This window comes from Salmo salar, chromosome 01 (assembly GCF_965601325.2).
Source record: "Salmo salar chromosome 01, fSalSal1, whole genome shotgun sequence".
Taxonomy (NCBI): Eukaryota; Metazoa; Chordata; class Actinopteri; order Salmoniformes; family Salmonidae; genus Salmo; species Salmo salar.
Genome location: NC_138291.1, coordinates 115,077,946 through 115,097,364, shown reverse-complemented (window position 1 = coordinate 115,097,364; position 19,419 = coordinate 115,077,946). Strand labels below are relative to the sequence as shown.

At 43.0% G+C, this 19,419-nt stretch overlaps 1 protein-coding gene across 17 annotated transcripts in view; it reads right to left on the bottom strand.

The window, feature by feature from the left end:
• Window positions 1-19,419, bottom strand: part of LOC106613918 (transcription factor COE3) — a 195,184-nt gene that overhangs the window by 38,814 nt on the left and 136,951 nt on the right. For 11 of the 17 annotated variants that reach the window (XM_045687634.2, XM_045687643.2, XM_045687599.2 and 8 more), the window contains exons 9-10: window positions 15,269-15,402; window positions 14,216-14,342 (exon numbers count right to left, since the gene is read on the bottom strand). In XM_045687634.2, the coding sequence (XP_045543590.1) occupies window positions 14,216-14,342; window positions 15,269-15,402 (261 nt within the window). The remainder of the gene's footprint in view (window positions 1-14,215; window positions 14,343-15,268; window positions 15,403-19,419) is intronic. The other 6 variants (XM_045687610.2, XM_045687618.2, XM_045687596.2 and 3 more) reach the window with 1 other exon arrangement.

The window sequence follows — 19,419 nt, the reverse complement described above, 5'->3', positions numbered from 1 at the left end:
GAGAGAGAGAGAGGGAGAAAGGAAGAAAGGGAGAAAGAGTTGGAGAGAGCTCAGTCCGTGGGGAGGGGAGGAGGAGGAGGGAGCCTGGTGGATTGTACTGTAGATAGTATAGAGATAAAGGCTGATACAGGAGCTAGCTAGTATTTAACAAGAAATAGTTTTGTTTTTTTATTAGTATTTTTTTATTGGGGGCCAGGGTTTGTTGTTTGGGAGCATGGTTTGGTGTTTGGGAGCAAGGTTTGTTGTTTGGGAGCAGGGTTTGTTGTTTGGGAGCAGGGTTTGTTGTTTGGGAGCAAGGTTTGTTGTTTGGGAGCATGGTTTGTTGTTTGGGAGCATGGTTTGTTGTTTGGGAGCAGGGTTTGTTGTTTGGGAGCAGGGTTTGTTGTTTGGGAGCAAGGTTTGTTGTTTGGGAGCATGGTTTGTTGTTTGGGAGCAGGGTTTGTTGTTTGGGAGCAGGGTTTGTTGTTTGGGAGCAGGGTTTGTTGTTTGGGAGCAGGGTTTGTTGTTTGGGAGCAGGGTTTGTTGTTTGGGAGCAGGGTTTGTTGTTTGGGAGCATGGTTTGTTGTTTGGGAGCAGGGTTTGTTGTTTGGGAGCAGGGTTTGTTGTTTGGGAGCATGGTTTGTTGTTTGGGAGCGGGGTTTGTTGTTTGGGAGCAGGGTTTGTTGTTTGGGAGCAGGGTTTGTTGTTTGGGAGCAGGGTTTGTTGTTTGGGAGCAGGGTTTGTAAAGCACCATGTGTTGTGATATTTACTACCTCTAAACATCTAAGTTTTAAAAGAGGGAGAGGGAGAGGGAGAGGCCTCCCGAGTTGCGCAGCAGTGCATTGCAGTGCTTGAGGCGTCACTACAGACCCGGGTTCGATCCCAGACTGTGTCACAGCCGGCCGTGACCGGGAGACCCATGAGGCAGCATACAATTGGCCCAGCGTCTTCCGGGTTAGGGGAGGGTTTGGCCAGGCAGGGATTACCTTGTCCCATCACGCTCTAGCGACTCCTTGTGGCGGGCCGGGCGCCTGCAGGCTGACTTCAGTCGCCAGCTGTACGGTGTTTCCACCGACACATTGGTGCGGCTGGCTTTCGCGTTAAGCGAGCAGTGTGTCAAGAAGCAGTGCAGCTTGCTAGGACGCAAGGCTCTCGACCTCCGCCTCTCCCAAGTCCGTAGCAGAGTTGCAGCGATGGAACAAGACCGTAACTACCAATTGCACATCACGAAATTGGGGAGAAAAATGTGTAAAAAATAAATGAGAGAGTGACTGCGCTAATAAATAGCATTAGAAACCAGTTTCAGGATAAACGGTTAGGAAATGGTATGATGGACATACATTATAACAAGACAGGAAGGGAAACCCAGACCTGGACCTGGGACTGGTGATAATGGATTTTAAATGAACATGGCAGAGGAAGTCTGGTTCTGGTGCCACAGTGCTGCTGAAGACCTGGAGATTCTGGATACACTATTCAACATATAGTGCACTACTTTGGACCTGCACCCAATAGGGAGCCCTGGATCTGCAGACAATAGGGAGCCCTGGACCTGCACCCAATAGGGAGCCCTGGACCTGTGTCCAATAGGGAGGCCTGGAGAAGACCAGGAACACTTCAACAGTACATCTCCAGTCTTCTTTATTTGAGTGAAGCGGTGAAATGACCCCTTTGTCCTTTTTTGGGATGATGAATGGCTGTCTCCTCTCTTCTACATTTCCTCAGTTTTTTGGTGCAGTAAAGTCGATAGATTCACCTTGACAAGAAAACTTTGTGATTTATCAACCCTCCTCTGGCCAATGCTAGATCCCAGGCTCTACCGTACTGAAGAACCCAAATCCACAGAGAGTAACAGACAAACAGAGTCCAGCGGCTGTTCAAATTCTTCTGGAGTGGAAAAGGAAGGTATGGAGGAATGGAGAGATGGAGAGAGGTGTCGTACGCTGATAGACAAATTGATCTTGTTAGAGAGAAGCAGCCGCAAAAAAAAAGAAAAAGAAATGTGCTTGACTTGTCCTCCTAACAGAAAGGACCATGGTGGTCAGCACAGGACCATAAGATGAAGCACTCTGTCAGGGGCCGGGTTGGGAAATTAACAAATAATGTTCCTTTATCCCTGATAAATGTGTGACAGCTCTCCCTCGCAAATCTATTTTTTTTTTTTGCATTTTGATGCATGTCTCACCATCCCCATTGTAAGTAAAGGAAAGGTTTACCGGCAACCACAATTTCCCTGTGATGAATGGCGGTCTGTAAAATGTACCATTTCTGTATGAGATATAGTTCATTTTAAACAATTCTGGTAAATGGGTGTCACTGATTAGGACAAATAGTGTCGGCGGTATGATAGCCCAGTCGGCACGGTCTTTATTCCCTCCCCTGGCCTCCAGCGAGGCAGAAAGGCCATGCAGGCTGTCAGTGATCGTGCCTCCATGCCTAAATAGAAAGCAATAGCTTTGATGCAATTAGAGGCAATGCTGAGGTTTATTCCTGAAGCCTGTCATAGTTCAGGGTGGGTTATAAAGGGTGTTCAGGAGGCAGCAGCCATGATAAAGACTCTATTACCTCTCAACCACAAGTCACACCTCTTTCTCCTCTATCTCCCTCCTCTTGCTCTGTGATTCATCACTCTCTCTCTCTCGCTCTCTCTTTCCTACTTTCTCACTCCCTTACTCACTCCCTTTCTCACTCCCTTACTCACTCCCTTTCTCACTCCCTTTCTCACTCCCTTACTCACTCCCTTACTCACTCCCTTTCTCACTCCCTTACTCACTCCCTTTCTCACTCCCTTTCTCACTCCCTTACTCACTCCCTTTCTCACTCCCTTTCTCACTCCCTTTCTCACTCCCACACAAGAAGAAAATATCTCTGTCTGTCTCCAAATTTTAGGTAATATAATAAAAATAAAAAAGTGGCTGCCAACATTTTTAGGCAAATATTTTTTTTCTTTTCTTTTTAGCTGAACTCATCAGAGCAGCTTACTAACAAGCCGATAGGACAACAAAGGGAGTAAGAAACAAGTTTCTCCGTCCAATCCAATAGAAGGGGCTTAAACGTAACATCTGGAAGCTCCTGTTAAAAAGTGCCTGCTCAGCGCTGGATGACTTATTACAGTGAGGAGTATTGGCAGGAAGACAAAACACGGAAGGAAGCTCTTTGATTTCTCTGGGATCCTCCTGACAGCCTGTTCCTGCTGCCAGGCCTGATCAATGGATAACCGATACAGGTATCAGACACTCGCCTGCCACCACAAACGGCCTTGTGGGTAACAAAAGACACGGCGGAACAAGGAACAAAACAAGGTTAAAGCACAACAACAACAAAAACACAGCGAGAACAAGCAGATCTTCAAAGGACACAAAGGATTGGACAGAAGAGAAGAGGAACAGACAGCTATAGGACTGATAAACAGCTGTACCATTTTCTATCGGGAAGGAAGAAGGCTACAGGGCTGGAGCCTGAAATAGCCATGATAGTGGACCAGACATACAGGTGTACAGCGTACATGGCACAAGGTTACAAATGTACAGCGTACAAGGATACAAATGTACAGCGTACAAGGTTACAAATGTACAGCGTACAAGGTACAAGGATACAAATGTACAGCGTACAAGGTACAAGGTTACAAATGTACAGCGTACAAGGATACAAATGTACAGCGTACAAGGTTACAAATGTACAGCATATAAGGATACAAATGTACAGCGTACAAGGATACAAATGTACAGCGTACAAGGTTACAAATGTACAGCGTACAAGGATACAAATGTACAACGTACAAGGTTACAAATGTACAGCGTACAAGGATACAAATGTACAGCGTACAAGGTTACAACTATACGAGGTACTAGTGTAGAAGCTTGTTCAGGCCCCAGCTACACTAACAGTAACAGCATGGCTCACACAGAACGACACAATGGGAAAGCATCAGATAAAGGCCCCTTTAACACCAGAGTTACACATACCATTAGACCCGTACACCCCTACAGTTTATATGTATGTCCAACCCCATTCAGAGTCAGCCTTCTGGATCCTTCCTCTGTGTGTCCTCATTATTCCTGCCCTGCTGCCACCATTCAACATGTAACATTTAACTGACGTTTTAAATCCAACACCACTTGACCCAGCAGTCCAACGCCGCGAGGCACTGAGAGGGAGAGAGAGAGAGAGAGAGAGAGAGAGAGAGAGGCAGTGTGGGAGGCAATTAAAGGGGGCAAATTTTCAGCTTCGAGTACGAAGACGAAGTCATTTGTTTAAAGAGCGATGACCTCTGAGACAGCCCGTTTGTGTTGGCTGTGATGGAAAATAATGATCGACTGTCTCTTTAAACCAGCAGACTCACCGATGCTGTTGACACTACAGACACATCTCAACGAACACCAAAGACCTGTAAACACCTCTGTGTTGTAATGTCATAACACTTTGGTTTCTAGGCTGGTTGGTGAATTGTGTAGTTTGCATTGTGAAGGTAGATGCTAGCCGTTGTGAAGATGGATGCTAGCCGTTGTGAAGGTGGATGCTAGCCGTTGTGAAGGTAGATGCTAGCCGTTGTGAAGGTGGATGCTAGCCGGTGTGAAGATGGATGCTAGCCGTTGTGAAGGTAGATGCTAGCCGTTGTGAAGGTGGATGCTAGCCGTTGTGAAGGTAGATGCTAGCCATTGTGACGGTGGATGCTAGCCGTTGTGAAGGTAGATGCTAGCCATTGTGAAGGTAGATGCTAGCCATTGTGAAGATGGATGCTAGCCGTTGTGAAGGTGGATGCTAGCCACTGTGAAGGTAGATGCTAGCCGTTGTGAAGGTGGATGCTAGCCATTGTGAAGGTAGATGCTAGCCGTTGTGAAGGTGGATGCTAGCCGTTGTGAAGGTAGATGCTAGCCATTGTGAAGATGGATACTAGCCGTTGTGAAGGTAGATGCTAGCCATTGTGAAAGTAGATGCTAGCCATTGTGAAGGTGGATGCTAGCCATTGTGAAGGTGGATGCTAGCTGTTGTGAAGGTGGATGCTAGCCGTTGTGAAGGTGGATGCTAGCCATTGTGAAGGTGAATGCTAGCTGTTGTGAAGGTGGATGCTAGCCGTTGTGAAGGTAGATGCTAGCCGTTGTGAAGGTAGATGCTAGCCATTGTGACGATGGATGCTAGTCGTTGTGAAGGTAGATGCTAGCCGTTGTGAAGGTGGATGCTAGCCATTGTGAAGGTGGATGCTAGCAGTTGTGAAGGTAGATGCTAGCCATTGTGAAGGTGGATGCTAGCCATTGTGAAGGTGGATGCTAGCCATTGTGAAGGTGGATGCTAGCCAAGGACGGGCCATTTTTAAGTGACTACCACATGTAGTGTAGAGAATGTGGAGGGTTGTGGGTGGATACTTCTCTTTACTATACAGTGAGCTGATCAGTTTCATTGATCCCATAACGTACCGGGACCTTTCTAGTAGAAACATGAGGCCTCATTGAGTCACAGTTGAGTAATGGCTTTTTAAGTCTCCCTCTCTTCAATACAGGGTGTACAACAGATGAGAGAAAACATCTTCCTTGCTCTGCTCACATCTGTTCACAAACAGGGAAAGTGGTCCACATAAACACGCCATACTGAACCTCTACAGTACGCTGCTCTCACTAGGGAGCCAATGTCGACTCCCCGTCATTTGGGATAATTCCTTTCATTCCTGGTGAGTGGGTGTGTCGCTTAAAAGGAGGGGGCTCCGTGTGAACCTTTTAAATTCTACATGAGCTGTTCTGATTCTAGAATCATGCTGGGAGGATTGTTAACACCCATTTCCTCCAAACAATTTGGTTAAATAACTAGACGGCCATTCAATTAGATACATTTACTTTTCCAAAAAATACCATTCCCTCCTCTCGCTTAAACTACAGAGACCTCTTTAGACATCAGGTTCAAAAAGGCTGTTTCAGAATGAACTACTACTGAAAAATGTGTTAATATTTGTTTCCAATCAATAGTGCTTACACAAATTAGAAAGAAATTGTTAAGAATTGAATAATTCCAAGGCTTTTATGGGATGAATATTAAAGTGTAGAAATTAGAACAAAAATATACCTCATCAGTATTAGTCAAAGACAAAATAGCAATTAAAGCATTGCATTATCGTATTTCAACAACAGTTAATAAATACTGCATTAAAAAATCTATGAATTGATCAAAAAATACTGGGTTACTCAAAACACCTCAGAGTAATGCTGTCTAATCACTGACAAGGAGAGCAGTCCCCTTTAGTCTGATAAGAGTTCCCATTGTAGTCCCCTTTAGTCTGATAAGAGTTCCCATTGTAGTCCCCTTTAGTCTGATGATAGTTCCCATTGTAGTCCCCTTTAGTCTGATGATAGTTCCCATTGTAGTCCCCTTTAGTCTGATAAGAGTTCCCATTGTAGTCCCCTTTAGTCTGATAAGAGTTCCCATTGTAGTCCCCTTTAGTCTGATAAGAGTTCCCATTGTAGTCCCCTTTAGTCTGATGATAGTTCCCATTGTAGTCCCCTTTAGTCTGATGATAGTTCCCATTGTAGTCCCCTTTAGTCTGATGATAGTTCCCATTGTAGTCCCCTTTAGTCTGATAAGAGTTCCCATTGTAGTCCCCTTTAGTCTGATAAGAGTTCCCATTGTAGTCTCCTTTAGTCTGATAAGAGTTCCCATTGTAGTCCCCTTTAGTCTGATAAGAGTTCCCATTGTAGTCCCCTTTAGTCTGATAAGAGTTCCCATTGTAGTCCCCTTTAGTCTGATGATAGTTCCCATTGTAGTCCCCTTTAGTCTGATAAGAGTTCTCATTGTAGTCCCCTTTAGTCTGATAAGAGTTCTCATTGTAGTCCCCTTTAGTCTGATGATAGCTCCCATTGTAGTCCCCTTTAGTCTGATGATAGCTCCCATTGTAGTCCCCTTTAGTCTGATGATAGTTCCCATTGTAGTCTCCTTTAGTCTGATAAGAGTTCCCATTGTAGTCCCCTTTAGTCTGATAAGAGTTCTCATTGTAGTCCCCTTTAGTCTGATAAGAGTTCCCATTGTTGTCCCCTTTAGTCTGATGATAGTTCCCATTGTAGTCCCCTTTAGTCTGATAAGAGTTCCCATTGTAGTCCCCTATAGTCTGATAAGAGTTCCCATTGTAGTCCCCTTTAGTCTGATGATAGTTCCCATTGTAGTCCCCTTTAGTCCTATAAGAGTTCCCATTGTAGTCCCCTTTAGTCTGATGATAGTTCCCATTGTAGTCCCCTTTAGTCTGATGATAGTTCCCATTGTTGTCCCCTTTAGTCTGATAAGAGTTCCCATTGTAGTCCCCTTTAGTCTGATGATAGTTCCCATTGTAGTCCCCTTTAGTCTGATGATAGTTCCCATTGTAGTCCCCTTTAGTCTGATAAGAGTTCTCATTGTAGTCCCCTTTAGTCTGATGATAGTTCCCATTGTAGTCCCCTTTAGTCTGATAAGAGTTCCCATTGTAGTCCCCTTTAGTCTGATAAGAGTTCCCATTGTAGTCCCCTTTAGCCTGAGAAGAGTTCCCATTGTAGTCCCCTTTAGTCTGATGATAGTTCCCATTGTAGTCCCCTTTAGTCTGATGATAGCTCCCATTGTAGTCCCCTTTAGTCTGATGATAGTTCCCATTGTAGTCCCCTTTAGTCTGACTAACACTCCCTTCCCGCTTTAAATATGGAACTTTTATATGGGGCTGAAATAGCACCATTCATGTGTTAATGTAATAATATGACTGTATTAGAACCATTCATGTGTTAATACAGTTGAAGTCGGAAGTTAACATACACCTTAGCCAAATACATTTAAACTCAGTTTTTCACAATTCCTGACATTTAATCCTAGTAAAAATTCCCTGTCTTAGGTCACTTAGGATCACCACTTTATTTTAAGAACGTGAAAGGTCAGAATAATAAAAGAGAGAATGATTTATTTCAGTTTTTATTTCTTTCATCACATTCCCAGTGGGTCAGAAGTTTACATACACTCAAGTAGTATTTGGTAGCAGTGCCTTTAAATTGTTTAACTTGGGTCAAATGTTTCAGGTAGCCTTCCACAAGCTTCCCACAATAAGTTGGGTGAATTTTGGCCCATTCCTCCGGACAGAGCTGGTGTAACTGAGTCAGGTTTGTAGGCCTCCTTGCTCGCATGCCCTTTTTCAATTCTGCCCACAAATATTCTATAGGATTGAGGTCAGGGCTTTGTGATGGCCACTCAAATACCTTGACTTTGTTGTCCTTAACCTGTTAGGGCTAGGGGGCAGTATTTGCACGGCTGGATAAAAAAATGTACCCGATTTAATCTGGTTACTAATCCTACCCAGTAACTAGAATATGCATATACTTATTATATATGGATGGAAAACACCCTAAAGTTTCTAAAACTGTTTGAATGGTGTCTGTGAGTATAACAGAACTCATTTGGCAGGCAAAACCCTGAGACAGATTCTGACAGGAAGTGGATACCTGATGTGTTGTATTACCTTTAAACCTATGCCATTGAAAAACACAGGGGCTGAGGAATATTTTGGCACTTCCTATTGCTTCCACTAGATGTCCCCAGCCTTTACAAAGTGTTTTGAGTCTTCTGGAGGGAGATCTGACCGAACAAGAGCCATGGAACGATGATGGCCCATTAGACACCTGGCGCGCGAGTTCATGTTGGGTACCCTCGTTCCAATACGTTATAAAAGAGAATGCATTCGTCCACCTTGAATATTATTCATGTTCTGGTTAAAAAAGGCCCTAATGATTTATGCTATACAACGTTTGACATGTTTGAACGAACGTAAATATATTTTTTCCCCTCGTTCATGAAGTGAAGTCCGGCGGGCTTAGATCATGTGCTAACAAGACGGAGATTTTTGGACATAAATGATTAGCTTTTTTGAACAAAACTACATTCGTTATGGACCTGTGATACCTGGAAGTGACATCTGATGAAGAGAATCAAAGGTAATGGATTATTTACATAGTATTTTCGATTTTAGATCTCCCCAACATGGCGGCTAGTCTGTATCGCAACGCGTATTTTTCTGGGCGCAGTGCTCAGATTATTGCAAAGTGTGATTTCCCAGTAAGGTTATTTTTAAATCTGGCAAGTTGATTGCGTTCAAGAGATGTAAATCTATAATTCTTTAAATGACAATATAATATTTTACCAATGTTTTCTAATTTTAATTATTTAATTTGTGGTGCTGACTTGAATGCCGGTTATTGGAGGGAAACGATTTCCTGAACATCAACGCCACAGTAAAACGCTGTTTTTGGATAGAAATATGAACTTGATAGAACTAAAAATGCATGCATTGTCTAACATAATGTCCTAGGAGTGTCATCTGTTGGAGATTGTAAAAGGTTAGTGCATAATTTTAGCTGATTTTATGGTTTTGGTGACGCCTGTCTTTGAATTGGCACAACATTACACACAACTCTTGTAAATGTACTGTCCTAACATACTCTAAATTTATGCTTTCGCCGTAAAACCTTTTTGAAATCGTAAAACGTGGTTAGATTAAGGAGATGTTTATCTTTCAAAGGGTGTAAAATAGTTGTATGTTTGAAAAATTTGAATTTTGACATTTATTTGGATTCAAATTTGCTGCTCTTGAAATGCACCTGCTGTTGATGGAGTGCACCACGGGTGGGACGCTTTGGAAGACTCATTTACGACCAAGCTTTAACTTCCTGACTGATGTCTTGAGATGTTCCTTCAATATATCCACATAATTTTCTTTCCTCATGAGGCCATCTATTTTGTGAAGTGCACCAGATCCTCCTGCAGCAAAGCACCCCCACAACATGATGCTGCCACCCCCGTGCTTCACGGTTGGGATGGTGTTCCTCGGATTGCAAGCCTCCCCCTTTTTCCTCCAAACATAACGATGGTCATTATGGTCAAACAGTTCTATTTTTGTTTCATCAGACCAGAGGACATTTCTCCAAAAAGTACGATCTTTGTCCCCATGTGCAGTTGCAAACCGTAGTCTCGATTTTTTTATGCCGCTTTTGGAGCAGTGGCTTCTTCCTTGCTGAGCGACTTTTCAGGTTATATCGATATAGGACTCATTTTACTGTGGATATAGATACTTTTGTACCTATTTCCTCCAGCATCTTCACAAGGTCCTTTGCTGTTGTTCTGGGATTGATTTGCACTTTTCGCACCAAAGCATGTTAATCTCTAGGAGACAGAACGCGCCTCCTTCCTGAGCGGTATGACGGCTGCTTGGTCCCATGATGTTTATACTTGCGTAATATTGTTTGTCCAGATGAATGTGGTACCTTCAGGCGTTTGGAAATTGCTCCCAAGGATGAACTAGACTGGTGGGAGGTCTAAAAAAAAAAATCTGAGGTCGTGTCTGATTTCTTTTGATTCTCCCATGATGTCAAGCAAAGAGGCACTGAGTTTGAAGGTAGGCCTTGAAATACATCCAAAGGTACACCTCCAATTGACTCAAATTATGTAAATTTGCCTATCAGAAGCTTCTAAAGCCATGACATCATTTTCTGGAATTTTACAAGCTGTTTAAAGGCACAGTCAACTTAGTGTATGTAAACTTCTGACCCACTGGAATTGTGATACAGTGAATTATAAGTGAAATAATCTGTCTGTAAACAATTGTTGGAAAAATGACTTGTGTCATGCACAAAGTAGATGTCCTAACCGACTTGCCAAAACTATAGTTTGTTAACAAGAAATTTGTGGAGTGGTTGAAAAACGAGTTTTAATGACTCCAACCTAAGTGTATGTAAACTTCTGACTTCAACTGTATACTGTATATACCTCTCTATGACGGTATTATAACCATTCATGTATTAATGTATATACCTCTATATGACGGTATTATAACCATTCATGTGTTAATCTATATAATATGACTGAATTAGCACCATTCATGTGTTAATGTATATACCTCTATATGACTGAATTAGCACCATTCATGTGTTAATGTATATAATATGACTGAATTACCACCATTCATGTGTTAATGTATATACCTCTATATGACTGAATTAGCACCATTCATGTGTTAATGTATATAATATGACTGAATTAGCACCATTCATGTGTTAATGTATATACCTCTATATGACTGAATTAGCACCATTCATGTGTTAATGTATATAATATGACTGAATTAGCACCATTCATGTGTTAATGTATATACCTCTATATGACAGTATTATAACCATTCATGTGTTAATGTATATAATATGACTGTATTAGCACCATTCATGTGTTAATGTATATAATATGACTGAATTAGCACCATTCATGTGTTAATGTATATACCTCTATATGACTGAATTAGCACCATTCATGTTTTAATGTATATAATATGACTGAATTAGCACCATTCATGTGTTAATGTATATACCTCTATATGACTGAATTAGCACCATTCATGTGTTAATGTATATAATATGACTGAATTAGCACCATTCATGTGTTAATGTATATACCTCTATATGATGGTATTAGCACCATTCGTGTGTTAATGTATATATGTCTCTTTACACAGCACACTACACTGTTATTGCATGATCCAGCTGCCTTCTTGTTCTCTGGTCCATTCCTGCAGCGGGGGTTAAATGTTAGGGTGCAGCCCATATTGCACGCTACTCCCTATATAGTGCACTACTTTTAACCAAAGCCCAGAGCCCTAGCTGGTCCTGGATCAGGTTTCAAGGAGTGAGAGTAATTCCTGGTGATTATCTCATATCGTCCTCGTCAATTTGGGATCAGACAGAAGCTTCCAGGTCAGACAGACATTGACCTGTTCTCCCTCATCACTCCTCTCCTTCTCTTCTCTGCCCCTAAAACACACACACACACACACACACACACACACACACACACACACACACACACACACACACACACACACACACACACACACACACACACACACACACACACACACACACACACACACACACACACACACACACACACACACACACACACACACACACACACACACACACACACACACACACCTTCCCTAACTGCTACAGACCATAGATTAGCCTTCACCAGCCTCTGGCTCCCAGACAGTCCCAGATTGTGACCCCTACTACTAAACACTATCACACCACACATAAACACAAACCCACACACGTAGCCAGGACTGAAAGCACACACACACACACACACACACACACACACACACACATGCGGGCACGCACATATGTACACATCCACACACACACAGTCCCCAACACACACACACACACAACCTCTGCAATGCAACATGTGTCTCTCTGCACAGTTTTTTTTATTTTCCGTCTTCGGAAAAAGCGTGGCCACAGCGAGACATGAGATGAGTCATGTGATGTGTTGTGATGGTTTGAGATTAACAGGACTTGGCAGCTGCCTCCCTAGATGGGACAGGGATAGGATTACAGCAGAGAGAGAGAGAGAGAGAGAGAGAGTTGTCACCAACCAAGGAGGGCCTACAGCAGCACCTAGATATTCTGCACAAATTCTGCCAGACCTGGGCCCTGACAGTAAATCTCAGTAAGACCAAAAATAATGGTGTTCCAAAAAAAGTCCAGTCGCCAGGACCACAAATACAAATTCCATCTAGACACCGTTGCCCTAGAGTACACAAAAAACTATAGATAACTTGGCCTAAACATCAGCACCACAGGTAACCCTGAGAGACAAGGCAAGAAGGGCATTCTATGCCATCAAAAGGAAGATAAAATTTGACATACCAATTAGGATCTGGCTAAAAGTACTTGAATCAGTTATATAACCCACAACCCTTTATGGTTGTGAGGTCTGGGGTCTGCTCACTAACCAAGAATTCACAAAATGGGAGAAACACCAAATTAAGACTCTGCATGCAGAATTCTGCAAAAATATCCTCTGTGTACAACGTAAAACACCAAATAATGCATGCAGAGCAGAATTAAGCCGATACCCGCTAATTACCAAAATCCAGAAAAGAGCTGTTAAATTCTACAACCACCTAAAAGGAAGCGATTCCCAAACCTTCCATAACAAAGCAATCACCTACAGAGAGATGAACCTGGAGAAGAGTCCCCTAAGCAATCTGGTCCTGGGGCTCTGTTCACAAACACAAACAGACCCCACAGATCCCCAGGACAGCAACACAATTAGACCCAACCAAATCATGAGAAAACCAAAAGATTATTACTTGACACATTGGAAAGAATTAACAAAAAAACTGAGCAAACTAGAATACTATTTGGCCCTAAACAGAGAGTACACAGTGGCAGAATACCTGACCAATGTGACTGACCCAAACTTAAGGAAAGCTTTGACTTTGTACAGACTCAGTGAGCATAATCTTGCTATTGAGAAAGGCCGCCGTAGGCAGAACCGGCTCTCAAGAGAAGACAGGCTATGTGCACACTGCCCACAAAACCAGTGATTACAACCCATATTTATGTTCATTTATTTGCCCTTTTGTACTTTAACCATTTGCACATCGTTACAACACTGTATATATACATAAAATGACATTTGTAATGTCTTTATTATTTTGGAACTTCTGTGAGTGTAATGTTTACTGTTAATTTTTATTGTTTAATTCACTTTTGTATATTATCTACTTCACTTGCTTTGGCAATGTTAACATATGTTTCCCATGCCAATAAAGCCCCTTGAATTGAAAGAGAGAGAGAGAGAGAGAGAGAGAGAGAGAGAGAGAGAGAGAGAGAGAGAGAGAGAGAGAGAGAGAGAGAGAGAGAGAGAGAGAGAGAGAGAGAGAGAGAGAGAGAGAGAGAGAGAGAGAGAGAGACCCCCTCGGATCACCTCTAACCAGGCAACTCTCACACGTTTTACAGCCCGGAGAGCAGAGCAGCGCTGGGAGTCATTGTTACAGCTGGGTGGGCCACAGCTCTTAGCAGAGCATGAAGAGACAGACAGGGAGAGAGAAAGGGACAGAAAGAGTGAGAGAGACAAGAGAAGAGGGGGAGGAGAGGAGAATGGAAAGTAACAATGGAATGAAGGGGGAACAACAGAGAGAGACAGACAGAGAGACAGACAGACAGACAGACAGACAGACAGACAGACAGACAGACAGACAGACAGACAGACAGACAGACAGACAGAGAGAGAGACAGAGACAGACAGAGAGACAGACAGAGAGACAGAGAGACAGACAGAGAGACAGAGAGACAGAGAGAGAGAGAGAGACAGAGAGACAGAGACAGAGAGACAGAGACAGAGAGAGGGCGTGAGGGTTAAGAGAAGGAGCAATAAGACAGAGTAGTAGCCAGTGTAATGGACTTACCAGTGTAGACAAATCGTCCAGGAGCCCCTTTGCAGAACTGCTTGGACTTGTAGGAGAGGGTGACTTCCACGACTCCTGGGATGTGCCTGGGTGGGGTCTGCACTCTGATGGCATGGGGTGTAATCAGCTGTAGGAATCAATGGGTGAACCAAACAGAAGTGGTGAGTGAACAGCGTGAAGTGCTGGATGATGCCTGTCTGACTGCCGGCTCTACTCTGGCTGGTGGAGTGACGCTTGCCAGCTCCAGTCAATTACAGCAATGAGTCTAAATTAGCCTGTCATCTAGCTGGGGTATCAAGGCTGCACACACACACACAACACACACACACACACACACACACACACACACACACACACACTGCTACACAGCCACACTGCCCTGAAGGAACGGCTCTCAGCTCTAAGTTTTCTGGGTTGTCTCTTGGTCTTTTCTTTAATCAGTAAATGTTCTGGGCGCTGGGTTTGGGGTTTGGGGTTTTTCACAGGAAGGGCCAGAGGGCCGTGGTTCACATCAAAAACGCCTCCATATGTCCATACCCCCTCCCCCCAACTCCCCTCTGCCCCCTTCCCTCACAGTGTTAATTCACTCTTGTTATATCTCAGGCCCCCTAATTGTTCCATTGTTTTTTGCGAGACCTTAACGGTTTTCTTTTCCCCGTTCCTGAGAGGTTTCTTGGTTTCAATCGGATTCACATTTTTTCCCGCCTGTTTTCCATTATCTAGCTTCTGATCTACTCCTGTGATTATTCCACAGGAGCAAAGCTGATATTAATGGGGATAGCTGCAGCTAAAAGAGCCCATTAGCTAGCATGCTTCAGACTGCTTGATCAACTATCCAGGGTGCAAACAGTCTAAGCAAAGCTGTGTAAAGTGTCAGATTCCATTAACACAAACTGCTGTGTGGTACATGCTAACATTTATCCTTTTTTTTTCACAATTCAAAAATCTATGTTTTTTTTTTCTATGCTAATTGCTCTGAAATACAACAGTGATTCTGATGTATACATGAGAACACCGAGTCTGGAATAAAGAACCATTTCAAAGGCTTCTTACCTCACTCCACACAAGCATCGTCCCGAACACAACTTGGAGACCGTCAAAGAAGTTATCTCCTATGATGATGACTGTGGCTCCTCCCGTGGTCCATCCTTCACTAGGGCTGATGGCTTTGATGCAGGGGGTAGCTGCTTGTAACAGACAGAACAACAGAGAGAATTTAGGACCTTCCAACTAGCCTGAATAATAAAACAAAACACCAGGCACTGAAAAGCCAGATCTTACATCAGACCGAGCAGCGTTACTCATGTGGTTAAAGACAAAACTCATTAGCATCTTTTACAAGGCAAAAGGCCGACAGACTATTGGTTTGTTCTAGCTACAGAAATCCAGAGGAAAAAAATGACTTGCTGTAGCAAATGGTGTGTTGGGGTAAATATGGCTGTTACTCGGGCTGTGGCGGTCATGACATTTTTTGTCAGCCGGGTTATTGTCATTGCAAAAGACCGTTAATTAACATAAACACGTTTAGCATCTCCAGGCCTCTACTGGTCCTAAGGTCTACAACACCTACTCATTCAAGGGTTTTTCTTTATTTTTACTATTTTCTACTTTGTAGGAATATTTGTGAAGACATCACTCTCCTTCTTGGTCAAATAGCCCTTACATAGACTGGAGGTGTGTTGAGTCATTGTCCTGTTGAAAAACAAATGATAGTCCCACTAAGCCCAAACCAGATGGGATGGCGTATCGCTGCAGAATGCTGTGGTAACCATGCTGGTTAAGTGTGCCTTGAATTCTAAATAAATCACAGACAGTGTCACCCCCACACCATAACCTGTCCTCCTCCATGCTTTACGGTGGGAAATACACAAGTGGAGAACATCCGTTCACCCACACCGTGTCTCACAAAGACACAGCGGTTGGAACCAAAAATCTCCAATTTGGACTCCAGACCAAAGGACAACTTTTGACTGGTCTAATGTCCATTGCTCGTGTTTCTTGGCCCAAGCAAGTCTCTTCTTCTTATTGGTGTCCTTTTAGTAGTGGTTTCTTTGTAGCAATTTACAGTCTCCTCTGACCAGTTGATGTTGAGATGTGTCTGTTACATGAACTCTGTGAAGCGTTTAGTTGGGCTGCAATTTCTGAGGCTGGTAACTCTAATGAACTTATCCTCTGCAGCAGAGGTAACTCTGGGTCTTCCTTTCTGTGGCGGTCATCGTGAGAGCCAGTTTCATCATAGCGCTCGATGGTTTTTGCGACTGCACATGAAGAAACTTTTGAAGTTCTTGAAATGTTCTGTATTGACTGACCTTTGTATTTGAATTTATTATGGATCCCCATTAGCTGCTGCCAAGACAGCAGCTACTCTTCCTGGGGTCCAGCAAAATTAAGGCAGTTTATACAATTTTAAAAACATTACAATATATTCACAGACTGTGTGCCCTCAGGCCCCTACTCCACCACTACCACATATATACAGTACAAAACCCATGTGTACGTGTGTGTATAGTGTATATGCTATCGTGTGTGTGTGTGTGTGTGTGTGTGTGTGTGTGTGTGTGTGTGTGTGTGAGAGTGTGTGTGAGAGTGTGTGTGTGTGTGTGTGTGTGTGTGTGTGTGTGTGTGTGTGTGTGTGTGTGTGTGTGTGTGTGTGTGTGTGTGTGTGTGTGTGTGTGTGTGTGTATGTATGTGTCTGTGCTTATGTTTGTGTTGCGTCACAGTCCCCGCTGTTCCATAAGGTGTTTTTTTAATCTGTTTTTTAAATCTGATTCTACTGCTTGCATGAGTCACTTGATGTGGAATAGAGTTCCATGTAGTCATGGATCTATGTAGTACTGTGCGCCTTCCATAGTCTGTTCTGGAATTGGGGACTGTGAAGAGACCTCTGGTGGTATGTCTTGTGGGGTATACATGGGTGTCCGAGCTGTGTGCCAGTAGTTTAGACAGACAGCTCGGTGCATTCAACATGTCGATACCTCTCATACAAGCAGTGATGAAGTGAATCTCTCCTCCACTTTGAGCCAGGAGAAATTGACATGCATATTACTAATATCAGCTCTCTGTACATCCAAGGGCCAGCCGTGCTGCCCTGTTCTGAGCCAGCCGTGCTGCCCTGTTCTGAGCCAGCCGTGCTGCCCTGTTCTGAGCCAGCCGTGCTGCCCTGTTCTGAGCCAATTGCAATTTTCCTAAGTCCTTTTTTGTGGCACCTGACCACACGACTGAACAGTAGTCAAGGTGTGACAACACTAGGGCCTGTAGGACCTGCCTTGTTGATAGTGCTGTTAAAGAAGGTAGAGCAGCGCCTTATCATGGACATACTTCCCCCCATTTTAGCTACTGTTGTATCAATATGTTTTGACCATGACAGTTTACAATCCAGGGTAACTCCAAGCCGTTTACTCACCTCAACTTGCTCAATTTCCACATTATTTATTACAAGATTTAGTTGAGGTTTAGGGTTTAGTGAATGATTTGTCCCAAATACAATGCTATTAGTTTTAGAAATATTTAGCGCTAACTTATTCCTTGCCCCCCACTCTGAAACTAACTGCAACTCTTTGTTACGTGTTGCAGTCATTTCAGTCGCTGTAGTAGCTGACGTGTATAGTGTTGAGTCATCCACATACATAGACACTCTGGCTTTCCTCAAAGCCAGTGGCAATTCATTAGTAAAGATTGAAAAAAGTAATGAGCCTAGACAGCTGCCTTGGGGAATTCCTGATTCTACCTAGATTATGTTGGAGATGCTTCCACTAAAGAACACCCTCTGTGTTCTGTTAGCCTGTTGGGGCTAGGGGGCAGTATTTGCATGGCCGGATAAAAAACGTACCCGATTTAATCTGGTTACTACTCCTGCCCAGTAACTAGAATATGCATATAATTATTGGCTTTGGATAGAAAACACCCTAAAGTTTCTAAAACTGTTTGAATGGTGTCTGTGAGTATAACAGAACTCATTTGGCAGGCCAAAACCTGAGAAGATTCCTTACAGGAAGTGGCCTGTCTGACCATTTCTTGCCCTCCTTGATCATCTCTAACAAATACAGGGGATCTCTGGCATGACGTGACACTTCCTACGGCTCCCATGGGCTCTCAGAAGGCGGGAAAAAGCTGAACGATGTAATTCCATCCCCAGGCTGAAACACATTAGCGCGTTTGGCAAGTGCTCTATCAGAGGGCCATTAGACTGAGGCTCGTGCATGAGGGGATAGCATGCTTTTACTTTCACTCTCTTTGTAATAAAAAACGATTTCCCGGTCAGAATATTATCGCTTTTTTACGAGAAAAATTGCATAAAAATTGATTTTAAACAGCGGTTGACATGCTTCGAAGTACGGTAATGGAATATTTAGAATTTTCTCACGAAATGCGCCATGCTCGTAACCCTTATTTACCCTTTCGGATAGTGTCTTGAACGCACGAACAAAACGGTGCTATTTGGATATAACAATGGATTATTTGGGACCAAACCAACATTTGTTATTGAAGTAGAAGTCCTGGGAGTGCAGTCTGATGAAGGACAGCAAAGGTAATAACATTTTTCTTATAGTAAATCTGACTTTGGTGAGTGCTAAACTTGCTGGGTGTCTAAATAGCTAGCCCTGTGATGCCAGGCTATCTACTTAGAATATTGCAAAATGTGCTTTCACCGAAAAGCTATTTTAAAATCGGACATATCGAGTGCATAGAGGAGTTCTGTATCTATAATTCTTAAAATAATTGTTATGTTTTTTGTGAACGTTTATCGTGAGTAATTTAGTAAATTCACCGGCAGTGTTCGGTCGGAATGCTAGTCACATGCTAGTCACATGCTAATGTAAAAAGCTGGTTTTTGATATAAATATGAACTTGATTGAACAAAACATGCATGTATTGTATAACATAATGTCCTAGGGTTGTCATCTGATGAAGATCATCAAAGGTTAGTGCTGCATTTAGCTGTGGTTTGGGTTTATGTGACATTATATGCTAGCTTGAAAAATGGGTGTCTGATTATTTCTGGCTGGGTACTCTGCTGACATAATCTAATGTTTTGCTTTCGTTGTAAAGCCTTTTTGAAATCGGACAGTGTGGTTAGATTAACGAGAGTCTTTAAAATGGTGTAAAATAGTCATATGTTTGAAAAATTGAAGTTTTTGCATTTTTGAGGTATTTGAATATCGCGCCACGGGATTACACTGGCTGTTGAGTAGGTGGGACGCAAG